The sequence below is a fragment of the Chrysemys picta genome, chromosome 3, assembly GCF_011386835.1.
Source record: "Chrysemys picta bellii isolate R12L10 chromosome 3, ASM1138683v2, whole genome shotgun sequence".
Lineage (NCBI taxonomy): Eukaryota > Metazoa > Chordata > Testudines > Emydidae > Chrysemys > Chrysemys picta.
Window position 1 is genome coordinate 40,974,498 of NC_088793.1, and position 16,892 is coordinate 40,991,389.

At 43.7% G+C, this 16,892-nt stretch overlaps 1 protein-coding gene across 2 annotated transcripts in view; it reads right to left on the minus strand.

The window, feature by feature from the left end:
• Positions 1–5,728: 5,728 nt before the first annotated feature.
• Positions 5,729–16,892, minus strand: part of ACP1 (acid phosphatase 1) — a 34,237-nt gene continuing 23,073 nt past the window's right edge. For both annotated transcript variants that reach the window (XM_005289662.5, XM_005289663.5), the window contains exons 5-6: positions 7,359–7,464; positions 5,729–7,215 (exon numbers count right to left, since the gene is read on the minus strand). In XM_005289662.5, coding sequence (XP_005289719.2) covers positions 7,138–7,215; positions 7,359–7,464 — 184 coding nt within the window. In that variant the 3' untranslated portion in view covers positions 5,729–7,137. The remainder of the gene's footprint in view (positions 7,216–7,358; positions 7,465–16,892) is intronic.

The following is a 16,892-nucleotide window of genomic DNA, read 5'->3' on the forward strand; positions in this document are numbered from 1 at the left end:
TCATATTAGACTGGATGGTATAAAGTATTTGAGTATGATGCAAGTAACTGGGGCTAGGATTTTCATAGTTTTATAGAGTTTAAGGCCAGAAAGGACCTTTAGATCATCTTGTCTGACCTCCTGCATACCTCACACTATTAAATTCCATCCAAATACCATATGTTGAGCCCAACAAATTCAATTAAACCAAAGCATTTTAGTCCTCAGGAGACTAAACTAATGTGTGCCACAGGCAGTGAATAAGAGAGACCAAGGTGCCACCAAAGCCATGACAGAGAACTGATTAGATGAGATATGCTCAGATGACCCTAAAGGCAAATCACACCCCAGGCTGCAAAGGACAATGAAAAGCCTTCAAGGTTCCTGCCAAACTGACTTTGGGGAAATTCCTGTGATCCAAGCCTTGTGATCAGTTACACGCTAGCCAGCTGAGGAAGACACACTAGCCAGTCATCTAAGACAGAGAATTTTGTACCAAATCCGAGCGCCAGTCCACCCTAACTAGTAATCTGTATCTAGCTGTGGCAGATCTCTGATGCTTCAGAGGAAGATGACCCCCTTACCTATGATAACTTATTTTGGGGGAAAATTCCTTCCTGACCCCCTGCAGATGACCAATTGAAGCCCTGCTGCATGAGATTAGATTATAATCATTATCAAATACAGAGCAACAGTGTTATGAGCAAGTTGAAGACAATGTAAGCAAGCCTGTTCTCCACAAGGTCTATGAAGGAAGGAGATTAACAACAAGGAGATTCATAGACTCACAGATTCCAAGGCCAGATGGCATCACCATGACTAGCTAGCCTGACACCCTCAACCTGCAGAACTTCTCCCAGAAACTGACTTCAAACATACCTTTCAGAAAAATATCTAATCTTTCTTCAAAGCTCCAAATAACAGTGAATCTACCACCTCCACTGACACTTCCCACTTAAATTTATGTTACCAGTCAGTTATGCTTACAACTGTTTTAAACTTTTGAAAACTGACCCTTTGAAGAGCCAAATATACACATTATTGGTTGGTGCCCCCACAAAGCACATGTAACCAGATCATGATCACTGATACCATGAAAAGTGCTAATTTTTAAGTCAGCAATGAGTATGTATGCTGGCTAGCATATTATATGTCATATTAATAACATGTATTGTCCACATCACATGTACATGTATTAGTATGCGTATGTATTAAGCACAAATATTGTAACAGTAATATAGTATAAACTGGCCTATATCATAATCCTATTCACTTATGATAGGTATCTCATAACTCTTTGCATTTGCCAAAGTAAGCATATATATAAGCAGACAGGAAACTTGTCAAAAATCAATGTCTTAATACAAACTAGGGAAGTACCTTCATGGACCAGTACCTGGAATGCTAATCCAAAACAAAGATAGGAAGGAACAGAACAATAGGTTAGGTAATTGGAACAAAATTACAGGTTGGATTTTAGCGATGTGTAAAGAGACGTGTAAATTGTGAAATCATCATATAAATAATACCAACTGAAATGTATAACTCTGGGAGCACATCTTACGCCTAACGTGAATGTAATATCCCTGCACAAGAGGGCTTCCCAGAGACAGGCATCACATTGAACCTTTTCTCTGTAGTATATTATTATTGGCTTATAGCAACAAAGCTGACTGACCTTGGTTATTTGGTCTCTTGAGTATATTTTATAACAAACCAAAGTGTGGTCAAGCAATTGACTATGCAATTTACCAACAATCTGTAATTAACAATTTGTCCACCAGAATGAGGTCCAATATTGAGTTATCCTTTGTTGGGTGCAGGACTTTGTGTTAAAGAATCTTCATCTATCATTTATAGGAACTCCAAGGAAGTTTTGTTGTTGGCCACATAAGATGCCAAGTAAATATCCCCCAGTATTCTCTAGTAAAAGAATTAAAGGTGCCCATATCCCATCAAAATTCCAATTGGATTTGAGCACCTAACTTCCTCAGGCTTCTTTTAGTAAGAGAAATCCATATTATGTGATTTATGTCAGTCTCTCTCAACCTTTCCAGACTACTGTACCCCTTTCAGGAGTCTGATTTGACTTGCGTACCCTCAAGTTTCACCTCACTTAAAAACTACTTGCTTACCAAATCAGATATAAAAATACAAACGTGTCACAGAAGACTATTCCTGAAAAATTGCTTACCTTCTCATTTTTACCATATATTTATAAATCAATTGGAATATAAATATTGTACTTAAATTTCAGTGTATAGTATATAAAGCAGTATAAGCAAGTCATTGTCCATATGAAATTTTAGTTTGTACTGAATTTGCTAGTGTTTTTTATGTAGTTACTAGGCAAATATCAAGATGAGTTGATGTACCCCCTGGAAGACCTCTGCATACCCCAGGGGTACACATACCTCTGGTTGATAATCACTGATTTATGTGACCTCATGAGGCATTAACATGTCAACTGTCATCAACGGTTCTTAATACATTTGTAACAAAAAGTTCAGAGGGGGAAATAATGGGCTCCTAAACAACTCATTTAGAGACAGATCCGCAAAGGGACCCACGTCTCCATTTTAGGAGCTACTGCGAGCCACAAAAACTTTGCTTGGCTGCTGCCTAACCCTGTAGGTGTGAAAACTTGCTCAGATCCTAAAGTTTTGCTGTAAAAGTTATCTAGGTGCCTAAGTTTCTGCTTCTGGGCATGCTGCTTCACTCTAGGCCTCCAAACACCTGTCTCATTGCTAAGCCCCAGAATGATCCATAAACCTGGGGAGCATCTATCTTGCTTGCAGGATCTGACCCGGTAGGCGTTCTTAGAGGCTGCTTAACGGCACACAAAATGGGGGAGGGAAGAGGACCTCACTTATAACCTTTAGCCCAGTGGTTACGTACTCACTCAGAATGTGAGAGACCCCCGTTCAATTCTTCAATTGCTTTCCCTGATGAGAAGTGATGTGAAAAGAGGGTCCCTACCTGTATGATGAGTTCCCTAGCCACTGGAAGTGATACTCTGGTGTGGGTCTCAATCTCTCTTGCTGAAGCTGTTCCACTTTAATTAAATAATTAAAATATTAATTGGGCGAGAATCACTCCATAGTGCAGTGGCTGGGCACTCAGAGAGGTTGCTTGACTAGATCTAAATATATCCTTCCATCTACTTAAGGAGATCAGCGGCAAAAAGGTAGAGGAAATTCTGTATTTGTCCATTTGGCATAACATTTTCCTAAAAGTAGAGAAAATTTAGACCTGTAACAGTCATCTTTATGGATTATTAGTGCATCTTCTTCTGTCAATTGCTCATCTTGCACATGTATGTTTGTATAATGCCATTGTGCAACTGTCTCCTGAAGTCCAGCCATTTTCTATTCTTTCATCTTCTGTAAACAAGCCTTCTTTTTAAATGCAATGTTACTCTCATGGGGTCCAGTTTAGGCAAGCTTAAGCATATTGAGCACTCTTCCTGAAAAGGGATGCACTCCTGAATTGGGGCCAGGATATTTTGTCCTGCCACTTCCAATTTTATACATAGTTAAAGGTAGAGTCCCATTTACAAAAATATAAAACTGACCAGACCTGAAAGGAAAATATGATTGAAAATGTAATACAAAATGAAAACTTCATAGAGACTGATGGGGTGGACTAGGCCCAGAGGCCTCTGCTGGAGGCCTCAAGGTCCTGCCTCACTCCCCTCAGGAAAAGGGCAGTGGAAAAGATCATCTAAGCTGCATAGAGAGGCTGTGTGGAACACAGCGAACCAGGAAAGAGGTTGCAGGAAGCAGCCAATCAAAGCCCAGTAGGCTAGGATAAAAAGAGTTACAGAGCCAAAGTGAGTTCAGTCAGCTGGCAGGGACTGGGAGAGTAAGAGGTGCTCCTGGCTAGCTAGAGAAGCTGAAAGGCTGGACTGAGCAGCTGCTGGCAGGGGCTAGGGAGAAAGGAAGATGTTCTTGGCTGGCTGCTGGGACGCATAGACGACAAGGGCTGTAGGGAAGTGGCCAAGGGAAATACAGTTAGAGGGACATGATTGCTATTTAGATGGTCCCTGGCTTGGGGCCTGGAGTAGTGGGTAGGCCCAGGTCTTCCCTCCCAAACAGCCACTGGAGAAGTGGCTACATCAGTGGTTCTCAAACTGGGGGTTGGGACCCCTGAGGGGGTCGCAAGGTTACTACACCGCGGGGTCGCAAGCTGTCAGCCTCCACTCCAAACCCTGCTTTGCCTCCAGCATTTATAATGGTGTTAAATATATTAAAAAGTATTTTTAATTTATATGGGGGGGGGGTAAACACTCAGAGGCTTGCTGTGTGAAAGGGGTCACCAATTCCAAAGTTTAAGAATCACTGGGCTACGCCTTGAGAAAAGGGAGTTGAGACAGACCCAGGAAAGGCACTGTATGTGGAACTATTCCCCCCCGCAAAGGTACTGAATCGAGCCTGACCCAGCCGGAGAGCTGGGGTCAGAGGACTAAAGGACAGGCGAAGAGTCTCCAGGGAGAAAGCCCAGGGGGCATTGCTCTATCACATGTAAACTGGCCAGCTAGGGTACTGAGATAGTCCCTGTCGGTCAGACTGAAGAATGAGTCCCGGGAGGGCTACAGGAAGACGTACCAACTCGGGGGAGAGGAGGGTGTACTGCGATAGGCCCCGTTGGACTAATTAATAGCCTGAGCCCAGGGATAGCTGCAGGTTGACGCCAGTGGAGAGGGTACCGTGATGGATCCTATTGGACTGTTAGAAGACTGAGCCCAGAGAGGGCTGCAAGACATTTTGGACTCTGTACCCCAAAAGGGGTTTGTTTGTTTTGCATACTGACTGTGTGTGACTCGGCTGGAGGGCTAAGTCACCAAAGACCTGCCTGATGAGTGCAGCAGCAGACAGGAGGCATCATGAGCATAGAAGCTGAGAAAAATCGCAGGCCCTCACACACTCAGCTACATAGACAAATGCATTTTAATTGCTCTATTACAGCATTAATAATATAGGACCAACTAAAGTAAGTCACCTTGTACTGGACTGGTATTAAACTACTGGACATACAAATTTTCCTTAAGAACCTGAATTTTACAGAAACACATGGTAACAAATTCATGCACATAGATGTTATGTAACACACATAAAAGTAACTGTTTTACCCTTTAATTTTTTCATATGAGCTTGGAACAGAAGTTTGTGTTGAACACTGGCTAGGGCGATGGTCAAACATGCCCACATAGGGTAAGTTTTTACAATGTATTGAACTTAACCCCACTCTACTATGGTGAAGCCTGGTGTCAGTTTAAAACTGAGCTTTCAAATGTATACTTCTGATGTGCCACCTACTTTCCTCTGAACAGTGTTCAGTGACATTGGCTATTAACAGAGACAGGGATTACGAGAGATTTCATTTTCAGCTACAGTTTTGACTTTAATAGGTTAATATTGCTAGATCAAGATATGAATCTCAATTACGTTTTTATATTGTATTGCTTTATCTTGAAAAGCTCTGCCTGGCTGAACTTTGAAACAATATCAAGATTAACTGTAAACTGTCAGGCGCATCGCTCTAACAAAAAATACTATGTGGAGGGGATGGAGTCTGGCAGCTTATCTTCAGTCAGGGGAGTCTCATTTTCTGAGGATGCCAAAGCTCTACTTCACAAATTAAGATGTGGGCCCTGTCCCAAAAAACATGCCACTTGATTTCAACAATTCAGACATAACAAAAGGTGGGAAGTGGGAAGGGCAGAGGAAGAAAACAACAAGGAGTCTGGTGGCATCTTAAAGACTAACAGATTTATTTGGGCATAAGCTTTCGTGAGTAAAAACCTCACTTCTTCAGATGCATAGAGTGAAAGTTACAGATACAGGCATTATATACTGACACATGGAGAGAAGGGAGTTACTTTGCAAGTGGAGAACCAGTGTTGACAGGGCCAATTCAATCAAGGATGTAGTCCACTCCCAATAATAGATGAGGAGGAGTCAACTCCAGGAGAGGAAGAAAGGTGAACATCGAAAACTTGTGGCAACTCAGAAAGGGATGTATTGTTAGTGAAGGATTTAAAAAAAAATTAGTATTTATTTTAACACTTTTCATCCCCTTTGATTTTCCATAGGCCAGTCAGCAGAAATGAGTTTTTAGGAGGCACTTGAACAAATCAAGGAGTGAATGAATCTGGGTGAAGTGTACCAGGGCACTCCAAGCATTAAAGAAGATCCCGAGCCCTTTGAAAGTGGAATATGAAAGGCGGAGCAAGCCTGGCATTGTGGGGATCCAAAAAGACCAGGAAGAGATTGCAACAGTTGAAGCAGGAGATTAGAACATGGATTGGTGATCTGGTTTTTGATTAAGAAACCGAGGGGAGATATTTGAAAAGTTGCAGAGAAAAAAAATCCCCTCAATTCTTACTTGACAGCAGGCAACTATTTATCTAAGGAAAAGAGAGGCTCAGATGTCAGGAAAGTACAAGGAAATGGTCAATGTTCCCATTAGTTCATGTATTGGGGAGTTAACTCCAGCTTTAGGACTGCAGAAGTTCGCAAATGCTACCCAGCTTTTATACACTCCCAACTCTAGGGACTTGTGCTGGACAGGATGTCTGCAGAGTCTGATGATGATGATGGGTTAAGTATCCACAGACTTGTCTGCAGCAAAGTCAGCATCATAGCTTTGCCTGAAATAAACAGTCCTGAAGGATGCAGCTATTTTTGTTGAGAAATACAGCATTCATCAGTTAATGCTCAATATATGCACATCTGTGTCAAAACATTAAAGCTACTTCTTCTCAAATCCCTTTTTAAGAATACTTAAATGGGATATATGTACAAGAATGTAAGTTTATATTACACACAAAAAAAGCAAAACATTAATTTTATAGTACTTAGACACTGAAAGAGAGTTCATAACCATTTATTCTGCTGGTCTCTGAATTAAATATTTTGTTACACTGATGTCAACAAATTGGCTGATCCTCAAATACAATTTTTAAAACTTTTCCAAATTCTTCTGAGTTAGGCCTTTCAGTAGCTACAATACAAAACTAAAATTAAGACGCTGCTGTTAGGATTTACTGCAGAGATACAATATTACATTTTAAATACATCATTCAAGTGAAATTTATATAACACTTCAAAGAAGGAGCTAAATATTATTTCCTTTTAGAAATAAAATGGTGTGGCACTAATGAGACTTCTCCAAAAATGCCTTACAGCATCTAACACACTGCTCGTAAACAGTCTCAAAGTCTTTTTCATTTCCCTGGAAAAAGATAAGAAAAAGAAAGGGTAAAAATATCTAGCCACCCAGATTTAAGTCTTCAACAGCTACTTTTAAAATTGTGTTTTACAATCGTACATAGATACTAATGTTTAAAAACTCTCAAGTCAATCTGTGATACTTACATAGTATGGATCTTCAATAATAAGCTGTTTCTGTGGATCATAGCTCCCAAGGAGTTCAATTTTAGCTGTACAATTTTTAACTTGATTACTTTTTCTTTTCAGATCTCTGTAAAGTAAAAAGAAGCAATTTTGAACCACTGTTTTCACGGCAATGGTGGTGTCTGCTCCATTTGAATCAGCATTATAAATTCAATAATTACTAGGAAGTTTACAGGGTATGACTGAAGATGAAAGAGAGCTGCTATACTTTCACAGTGCTGTGTACTCTATGTTGTTGCTTACTTTTAGTAAATGTCAAGGACATCTATATAGAATGAAGACTAAATGGAAAACAAATATATCAAGCAATTGGGTGCTCAACAATGACCTTAATTTGGGTTTAGTCACTAAAAAAAGCTTACCATTTTTTTCTCCAGTCATTTTATGCATTATTTTCAGTGTCTCCCTTTAGCTTTCATTATACAAAAGTCTCTTTGGAACACAGTCAATATATTTCTTAAAAATATGAGTAAGCTTTTCCTAGGTGTCCATGAAATGCTACTTCAATTATTCTGTTTTTGTAAATTCTCTTAGCTCTGCCTTCAATTCATTTAAAAAATTCTTCTGTTGTATTTATATTACATTGATTGCTGAAGTGCTAAACAAAGTCTTTCCTCCCATCAGTGTTTGTAAACTTGTGGATGAGGACTTGTGATCATTCTGCTTGCTACTGTTGATGAGGTATGTTGAGAGCACTATGCTGTAAAACGGAAGCTCTTATATAAAACCTGACCCAATGTCAGCCACGATGGCTAGCCGGTCTCACTTTAGAACTCTCAACACACCTCTACAGAAGCAAGCAGAGTGCTCTGATTCTGGGGCATGTGTGGAATGAAAGGCTCCCAAACCTGCAAAGGTGTCCTCTTTCCTCCCACTGCTGGTACTATGCCAGCAGCTAGAATGAGTCTGCCCTCCCAGGCACTGTGGTAGAACAACTTCAAGCACCACAAGGCTGTTCTTAGGGAAAGCTGGACACTACTGGGGCTGAAATCTGAGGTCCAGAATGGTAGCGTAGATGGCAGAGGCAGCTGGGTGCAGCGTCCTCTTCCCACTGTTGTTGTGCTGCTTCCCTGGCAGGAGCCAGAATGAATTTCAGTTCTCCCAAGTAATGTTAAGCTCTTTTGAAATCACGCCAGTTCTACACTTCCAATATTATTTCACTTGCTTCAGTACAGCTCTTTTCACTGACATCTTGGTAAGTGTAAAGGGCACCAATATAAAATTAAGAGTTTAAATGAAACTGGAAGTAAATCACCTAAGTATATCCTTTAGTCACTGACTAACATGTCAGTCAATTCAAGTGCCATACACAGAGCTGTTGCATGATTGGGTTGTAAAAGAGGTGGACATTCACAACCATCTGAAAAAAACTTATGACTGATTTGTATAATTTCATCTTTATTTTTTAGTCTTTAAATCCAGACAACTTTCAAAGGGCCATTCCTTAGACTTTCATACCCATTTAACCAGTTGGCCCTGGACAAATGCATCCCTCAATTAAGGAGAAATTTTGCTATTGCTATCCAAATTAGAAAATTAGTCAGCTATTGCCATGCACAATTATTAAGCTCAACATGGTCCCAGGGAGACATGTTACCAGAATCACAGCGAATAGTAGCAAACTAGCATTATTTTTCCTAGGATAATAAACTGGCTTTTTTAAGCCAGAGCCCTTTCTACCCTCTGTAGCTGTAAATGAAGAAGATTCCTAATTTATTTTCCTGGAAATGACCCTTGTATGGAAAAAAAACCAAAACGGTTCCTACCTCTCGTAACTGTTGTTCTTCGAGATGTGTTGCACATGTCCTTAAGTGTGTGCGTGAGTGCCCCGAGCACACTATCAGAGATTTTTTCCCCTAGTGGTAGTCACTGGCTTGGCTCTGGCGCCTCCTGGTGCCGTGTGCTCATAGCGCTGGTATAAAGAGCCCCATTAAGCCTCTGCTTACCAACCACTCCGAGAGTGGGGCCAGTGGGTGGGTTTCAGAATGGACATGTGCAACACATCTCAAAGAACAGTTACGAGAGGTAGGTAACCGTTTTTTCTTCAAGTGCTTGCACATGTCCATTTCAACTTAGGTGACTCACTATTAACCAGGATGGGCAGGGATGGGTCCCTAGCCTCTGCTTGCAAGAAGCTGGGAATGGGCAAAAGGGATGGATCACTTGATGATTACCTGTTCTGTTCATTCCCTCTGGGGCACCTGGCATTGGCCACTGTTGGAAGACAGGATACTGGGCTAGATGGACCTTTGGTATGACCCAGTATGGCCATTCTTATGTTCTTATGCAAGCAGTAATATAGGAGGACGACTGTAGAACTGCTGTAGAATCGCTCGGCCAAAGAGGGCATCGTCTCTGGCCTGCTGCGTGATAGTATAGTGCGTCGAGAACGTCTGAACTGATGACCAGGTCGCTGCTCTACATATATCCCAGATTGGAACTTGAGCTAAGAAGGCCATCAAAGAGGTTTGGGCCCTTGTACAGTGGGCGGTCAGTTTTGGCGGAGGGGGATGCCCGCGAGGTCATAGCATGCTCGTATGCAAGAAGTGATCCAGGATGAGAGCTTCTGGGCAGAGATGGGAAGCCCTTTCATTCTGTCCGCTATTGCTATGAAGAACTGTGGTAACCTATGGAATGGTTTGATCCTTTCAATATAAAAAGCCAGAGCCTGCCTGACATCCAAGGAATACAGGCACTCCTCCTCCCTAGTTGCATGAGGTTTAGAGTAAAAGACTGGGAGAAAGATTGGCTGGTTGCAGCAGAATTGGGACACAAGCTTTGAAAGGAATTTAGGGAATGGCCGAAGCTGTACCTTGTCCTTAGAGAAAACTGTATAGGGTGGTTCCGCCATAAGGACCTGGAGCTCTGAAACCCTTCTGACCTAAGTAATCGCCACTGGAAAGGTCCATCTTCCATGAGAGATGTAGGAATGAGCACATTGCCATCGGTTCAAATGGCGGTCCTGTCAGTTTTGAGAGAACAAGGTTCAAATCCCGCTTCTCTCACTTGAGGAAATGCTCTCTCCAGACCTTTGAGGAAGCAAACTACCATTTCATGTGAGAACACTGACCTATTGTCGACCTTCGGGTGGAATGCTGAAATGGCCGCCAGATGGACCTTTATGGAGGAAAGGGCTAGGCCCTGTTCCTTCAAACACAGGAGGGTAGTCCAGGATGAGTTGGATTGAAGTCTGCGTAAGCAGAACCAGACAACCAGAGGGAAAACGTTTCCACTCTGCATAGTAAGCTGTCCTCGTGGAAGCCTTCCTGCTGCCCAGGAAAATTTTCCAGACCTGCTCTGAACAAGCCTGCTCATCGGGATTCAGCCATGAAGATATCAGGCCGTCAGATGGAGAGAGCTGAGGTTCGGATGGAGCAACTCACCGTGGTCCGTGGTACAGAGGAAGCTTGATCGGGGTCTTGCGAGAAAGGCAAATGAGTGAGATGTACCAATGCTGTCTGGGCCTGGAGCTATCAGGATGACCCGAGCCTGGTCCTGCTTGTTCTTTGTCGGCACCCTTGTGAACCAGTGGAATGGGCGGAAAGGTGTAGAGCAGATGATGCGAGCAGTTCAGGAAAAATGGGTCTGTTACACTGGTCTACAATTTTTAAGAAGTCGTCTGCTTCAGAGATAAAATGTGCTATTTATGATGTATTTTGATGTGCTGAAGTCAAATATGACAATTAAAACAACTGATTAGCTACTGTTTCTAAGATATTTAAATTTTTACATTTTATATCTATGTATATTGTATAGTTGAGTTTTAATCAAATTGTAAACCTAGGTCTTTTCATGTGTTTATGGTTGCTTTACATGATAATATTTCACTTGTCCTGTTTATGTAACACTTTAAAAATCAGCAAAAGGGTTATATAAATAAAATTTATTATGAAACAAAGGGCAAAAAACTATTATGTACATATTTTGGTCCTATTCAGTGTCTACTCGGCGCTTCTTGGCTTGTCTCTTGTATTCATTAAATGGAGCATCTCTTGTCACTGTCCAGCAATAGTCTGCAAGCATTGATAGGCTCCATTTGCCGATAGCGTTTCTCCATTGTTGCAATGTCTTGGTGAAATCGCTCGCCGTGCTCGTCGCTCACTGCTCCGCAGTTCAGTGGAAAAAAATCTTTAGTGACATGTTGCAACCAAGGCTTTTGTAGGCCTTGAGGAGGTTTTCCACCAACAACCTGTAGTTGTCTGCCTTGTTGTTTCTGAGAAAATTTATTGCCACTAACTGGAAGGCTTTCCATGCCGTCTTTTCCTTGCCACGCAGTGCATGGTCAAATGCATCATCTCGAAGAAGTTCATGAATCTGAGGACCAACAAAGACACCTTCCTTTATCTTAGCTTCACTTAACCTTGGAACTTTTCCACGGAGGTACTTGAAAGCTGCTTGTGTTTTGTCAATGGCCTTGACAAAGTTCTTCATCAGACCCAGCTTGATGTGTAAGGGTGGTAACAAAATCTTCCTTGATTCAACAAGTGGTGGATGCTGAACACTTTTCCTCCCAGGCTCCAATGACTGTCGGAGTGGCCAATCTTTCTTGATGTAGTGGGAATCTCTTGCACGACTATCCCATTCGCAGAGAAAACAGCAGTACTTTGTGTATCCAGTCTGCAGACCAAGCAAGAGAGCAACAACCTTCAAATCGCCACAAAGCTGCCACTGATGTTGGTCATAGTTTATGCACCTCAAAAGTTGTTTCATGTTGTCATAGGTTTCCTTCATATGGACTGCATGACCAACTGGAATTGATGGCAAAACATTGCCATTATGCAGTAAAACAGCTTTAAGACTCGTCTTCGATGAATCAATGAACAGTCTCCACTCATCTGGATCGTGAACGATGTTGAGGGCTGCCATCACACCATCGATGTTGTTGCAGGCTACAAGATCACCTTCCATGAAGAAGAATGGGACAAGATCCTTCTGACGAACATGGAAACCCTATCACCACCTGCCAGGAGATTCCACTGCTGTAGTCTGGAGCCCAACAGCTCTGCCTTACTCTTGGGTAGTTCCAAATCCCTGACAAGGTCATTCAGTTCACCTTGTGTTACGAGGTGTGGTTCAGAGGAGGAGGATGGGAGAAAATGTGGGTCCTGTGACATTGATGGTTCAGGACCAGAAGTTTCATCCTCTTCCTCGTCTGACTCAAGTGAGAATGATTCTGGTGCATCAGGAACCGGCAGTCCTTCTCCGTGGGGTACTGGGCGTATAGCTGATGGAATGTTTGGATAATGCACAGTCCACTTTTTCTTCTTTGACACACCTTTCCCAACTGGAGGTACCATGCAGAAGTAACAATTGCTGGGATGATCTTTTGGCTCTCTCCAAATCATTGGCACTGCAGAAGGCATAGATTTCCTTTTTCCTGTTCAACCACTGGCGAAGATTTGTTGCACAAGTGTTGCAGCATGTGTGTGGGGCCCACCTTTTGTCCTGACCTCCAATTTTGCAGCCAAAATAAAGGTGATAGGCTTTCTTAACCATAGTGGTTATACTGCGCTTTTGTGATGCAAAAGTCACTTCACCACAAACATAGTAGAAGTTATCTGCACTGTTCACACAAGTATGAGGCATCTCTGCTCACTTTGGCTAAACAGAAATGTGTCCCTTTGCAAAATCAAACACTGACAAATAAGAGAGCACGACACTGTATGATTTCTAGAGCTGATATAGGGCAATTTGTTCAGCAGAGTGATGTAAGCTTCGTTATGATTGCATCATCCATGACTTCTAGGAATAACATGATACAATTCATATCATATATGACGCAATACCAGCTTCAGATTGCATCATTCATTGTTTTGCCTAAAAAGCAAGTACTGTCCAAACCCAGTCATAGATTTATTCTTAGATCCAGTCAAAGATGTATTTTAGTCATTTCTGGTTTAAATTGAGATCCCTTCCCTTTATAACTCACTTATCCTCTGCCATTCCCAAGTCAAGGGTCGTATATACAGACCCAATAGCATATCTTGAAAACTAGAGCCAATCAATAATTTTAAGCATCATTTTCGTTCTCAGTGACCCAGAATTAGTAAAGTTTGACTACATTTATTTCAGAAGCATTTTGGCTGTAGAGCAGTGTTATCAAGCCTGGACTGTGGCCCCTCAGAGAGCAGAACTGCTGTCTTTTTCTGTTGGACCGTGAGGCAAACAGGAGATACAGAGGAGTCCCACATATGGAAGATGCTCAGTGTGACATCTGGACGCAGGGACCACTTGTGGTGAGTGGAAAAGGACCTGCTGAGGCGGTCCACAAGCTTATTCTGCACACCTGGCAGAAATGAAGCCTCAATTGTGATTGGACATGCGATGCAGAACTCCCATAGGCGAACTGCTTATCGACACAGAAAGGAAGAACAGGCTCCACCCTGTCTGTTGTAGTAGTACCTGGCTGACATATTGTGCGAGAGGACTGAGACTCTTGTGTTTGCAATATGAGGCAGGAGTGCTTGACATGTGAGATGGACTATCCTGAGCTCTCTGACACTGATGTGGAGCACCAGCTCCTCAGTGGACCAGCACCCTTGAGTCCTGAGCCCTTGAGGTAGGCTCTCCAATCCAGTGCTGAAGCGTCAGAAGCCAGGTGCACAGATGATTGAGGTTTTGTGAAGGGAATCCCTTTGCAGCTTACCCAACGGTCTTGCCACCATGATAGGGAGGATGTGTGGAAGCACCATAACCACCCTGTCCAGGGGGTGCCTGGAGGGAGCATACGTTGTGGTTAGCCAGGCCTGGAGGGGTCTGAGTCTTAGCCTCATGTGATGAACCACATACCTGCACGACGCCATGTGACCGAGAAGGCTCAAGCACGTCCTAACCGTTGTGACAGGATGAGCCTGCGCATAACGAACTAGCTCCGAAAGTGCCTAAAAGCGATACTTTGGGAGGAGGGCCTTTGCCAGCTGGGAATCGAGGACTGCCCCGATGAACTCTGTTCTCCTGGTGGGGACTAGTGTCGACTTCTCTTGTTGATAAGAAGGTCCAACGACCAGAAGGTTGTTTGGATGAGGGCCATGTCCGACTTCACTTGCTCCTGAGACCTGCCCTTGATTAGCCAGTCGTCGAGGTACGGGAATATGTGGACTCCTCTTCTTCTTCTTAGAAAGGCTACTACCACCAACATATATCTGGTTAAGATTCTCAGGGCTGCTGAAAGGCCAAGCGTCAGGGCTGCAATTTGGTAGCACCCCTGGTTCACCACGAATCTCAAATATTTTCTGTGGCCATGAGAAATTGATATATGGAAGTATGCATTCTTTAAATTGAGGGCGGCATACTAATTCCCTGGATTCAGAGACGGGACGATTGACCCCAAAGAGACCATACAGAACATCAACTTCTTGAGAAACTTGGTTGAGACGGCACAGGTCTAGGATGGGCCTGAGATCTCCCTTGGTCTTGGGTATCAGAAAATAATGGGAGTAGAACCCTTTTCCATGGCTCCCATCCTGAAGGGGGACAGAACTTCCTGCTGCAGCGGAAGCTCGTGAGAAGATTCCCTGAAGAGGGACAGGGAAGGCTGGAGATGAACTGGAGGGTATAGCCGACCTCCACTGTGTTTAAGACCCAGCAGTTAGAAGTGACCCATTTCCAGGCCTTGAGGAAGTGGGAAAGTCGGTTGGAAAATATAGGGGTAACTGGATCCTGTGAGAGCGGAATTGGTATGCTGTCCTCCACAAATCCATCAAAACGAGTGCTTTGAGACACCCAAATGACAAGGGGGCAGTTGAGAGTGCCCCATGGAGAAGGAAGAAGGTCGATTTGGCCTGCTCCCAGAGCCTCCATTCCTTCGTCTCCTCTGATGAAGATATAAGCAGCCAAACAGCTGTGGCCTATATAGTCTCCTGGGCTGAGACTGGGACTGCAGACCCAGGGACTTAAGGACACTAAAGTGACTCTGAACACCAGAGCCTAGTGTCAGTTTTTTCAGCAAAAAGCAAGTGTCCCTCGAACAGTAGGGGCTGCTGCTTGTTGGACCTCTTGTGGGAACCCTGATGCTTGCAGGCACAAGCTCCTGCACATAGTTACTGCCGTGGCCATAGATCTGGTCGCTGAGTCTGTGGCGTCAAGTGTTGCCTGTAAAGAGGATCTGGCAACCATTTTGCCTTCCTCTACTAGGCTTGAGAACTCCTGCTTGTTCTCCTAAGGAAGTTTATCTTTAAACTTAGTCATCCCTTCCCACATGTTGTAGTCATAGCTGGTTCGCTATGTGAAGGTCCATCCTTTTAGGCTCCTTTGGCTTCGGAGTCGACCCTGTGTTACCTTGACAGTCATTCTCATTAGCAGCCCCAATGACGAGACCCCCAGGCAGGGGGGTGAGAAAATAAAAACTCATATCCCTTGACCAGCACAAAGTACTTTCTCTCAGTTCCCTTGGTCACGGGAGGGATGGATGCTGGGTTTTACCAGAGGGTCTATATTGGCCCCATAATGGAGCTGTGCAAAGGGAGAGTGATACTTTCCAGGGCTTCAGCCATCAAAATGTCCAGGAAGCCATCAGACCGCTCCCTAACGACCTCCACCTAAAGACTCAAATTAGAAGTCACCCGGTTAAGTAGGCCTTGGTGGGCTCTCAGGTCATCCCAGGGAGAGAAGATCCCTTAAGCATTAATTCATCCTTTGGTAAGGACGAGGAGGTATGCGCTGTCCCAGCATCCAGGGGAAATGTCCTCCTGGCCAGTACTGATGCTCGCCTCGGTGCCAGAACTGGTACTTGGGCCGGCTCCAGCGTCAACCCCAGAGTTTGGCTCAAGAGTCTCCCGGTGGGCCTCCGGCACTGCCCTAGTCTCCGACCACACTGAATAGCTGGTACCTCAAGCTGGTGCCTTGGTCCTGGGGAAATCCTCACAGGTTCCAAGAGGACCATTGGATTGGTGTTGGTCCCCATGGGCTTTGAGGCATCGGCTGCCGGGGCTCCCGAAGTCAGAGATGGGTGCAGGGAGCAGCGACAGTGACTCAAGATGTCAAACCTCGAATCCGACCCTTAAGACGAGGAAGAGCTAGATCGGGGTAGGCAACCTATGGCATGCATGCCGAAGGCCGCACGCGACCTGATTTTCAGTGGCACTCTCACTGCCTGGGTCCTGGCCACCGGTCCGGGGGACTCTGCATTTTAATTTAATTTTAAATGAAGCTTCTTAAACATTTTTAAAACCTTATTTACTTTACATTCAACAACAGTTTAGTTATATATTATAGACTTATAGAAAGAGACCTTCTAAAAATGTTAAAATGTATTACTGGCACGCAAAACCTTAAATTAGAGTGAATAAATGAAGACTTGGCACACCACTTCTGAAAGGTTGCTGACCCCTGAGCTAGATGATTGAGGTGACCATGGCAGTGCCAATCCTCCCAGTGGTGGGGCCTGGTGCCGAGGGGACATCTCTGGTGAGGTAATAAATGGAGGCTTTCCCCTAGAGGCTGGTATTGAGATTGGCCTGAAAGTGGAAGGTTCAGTGTCGCTAGGCGGCACAGATG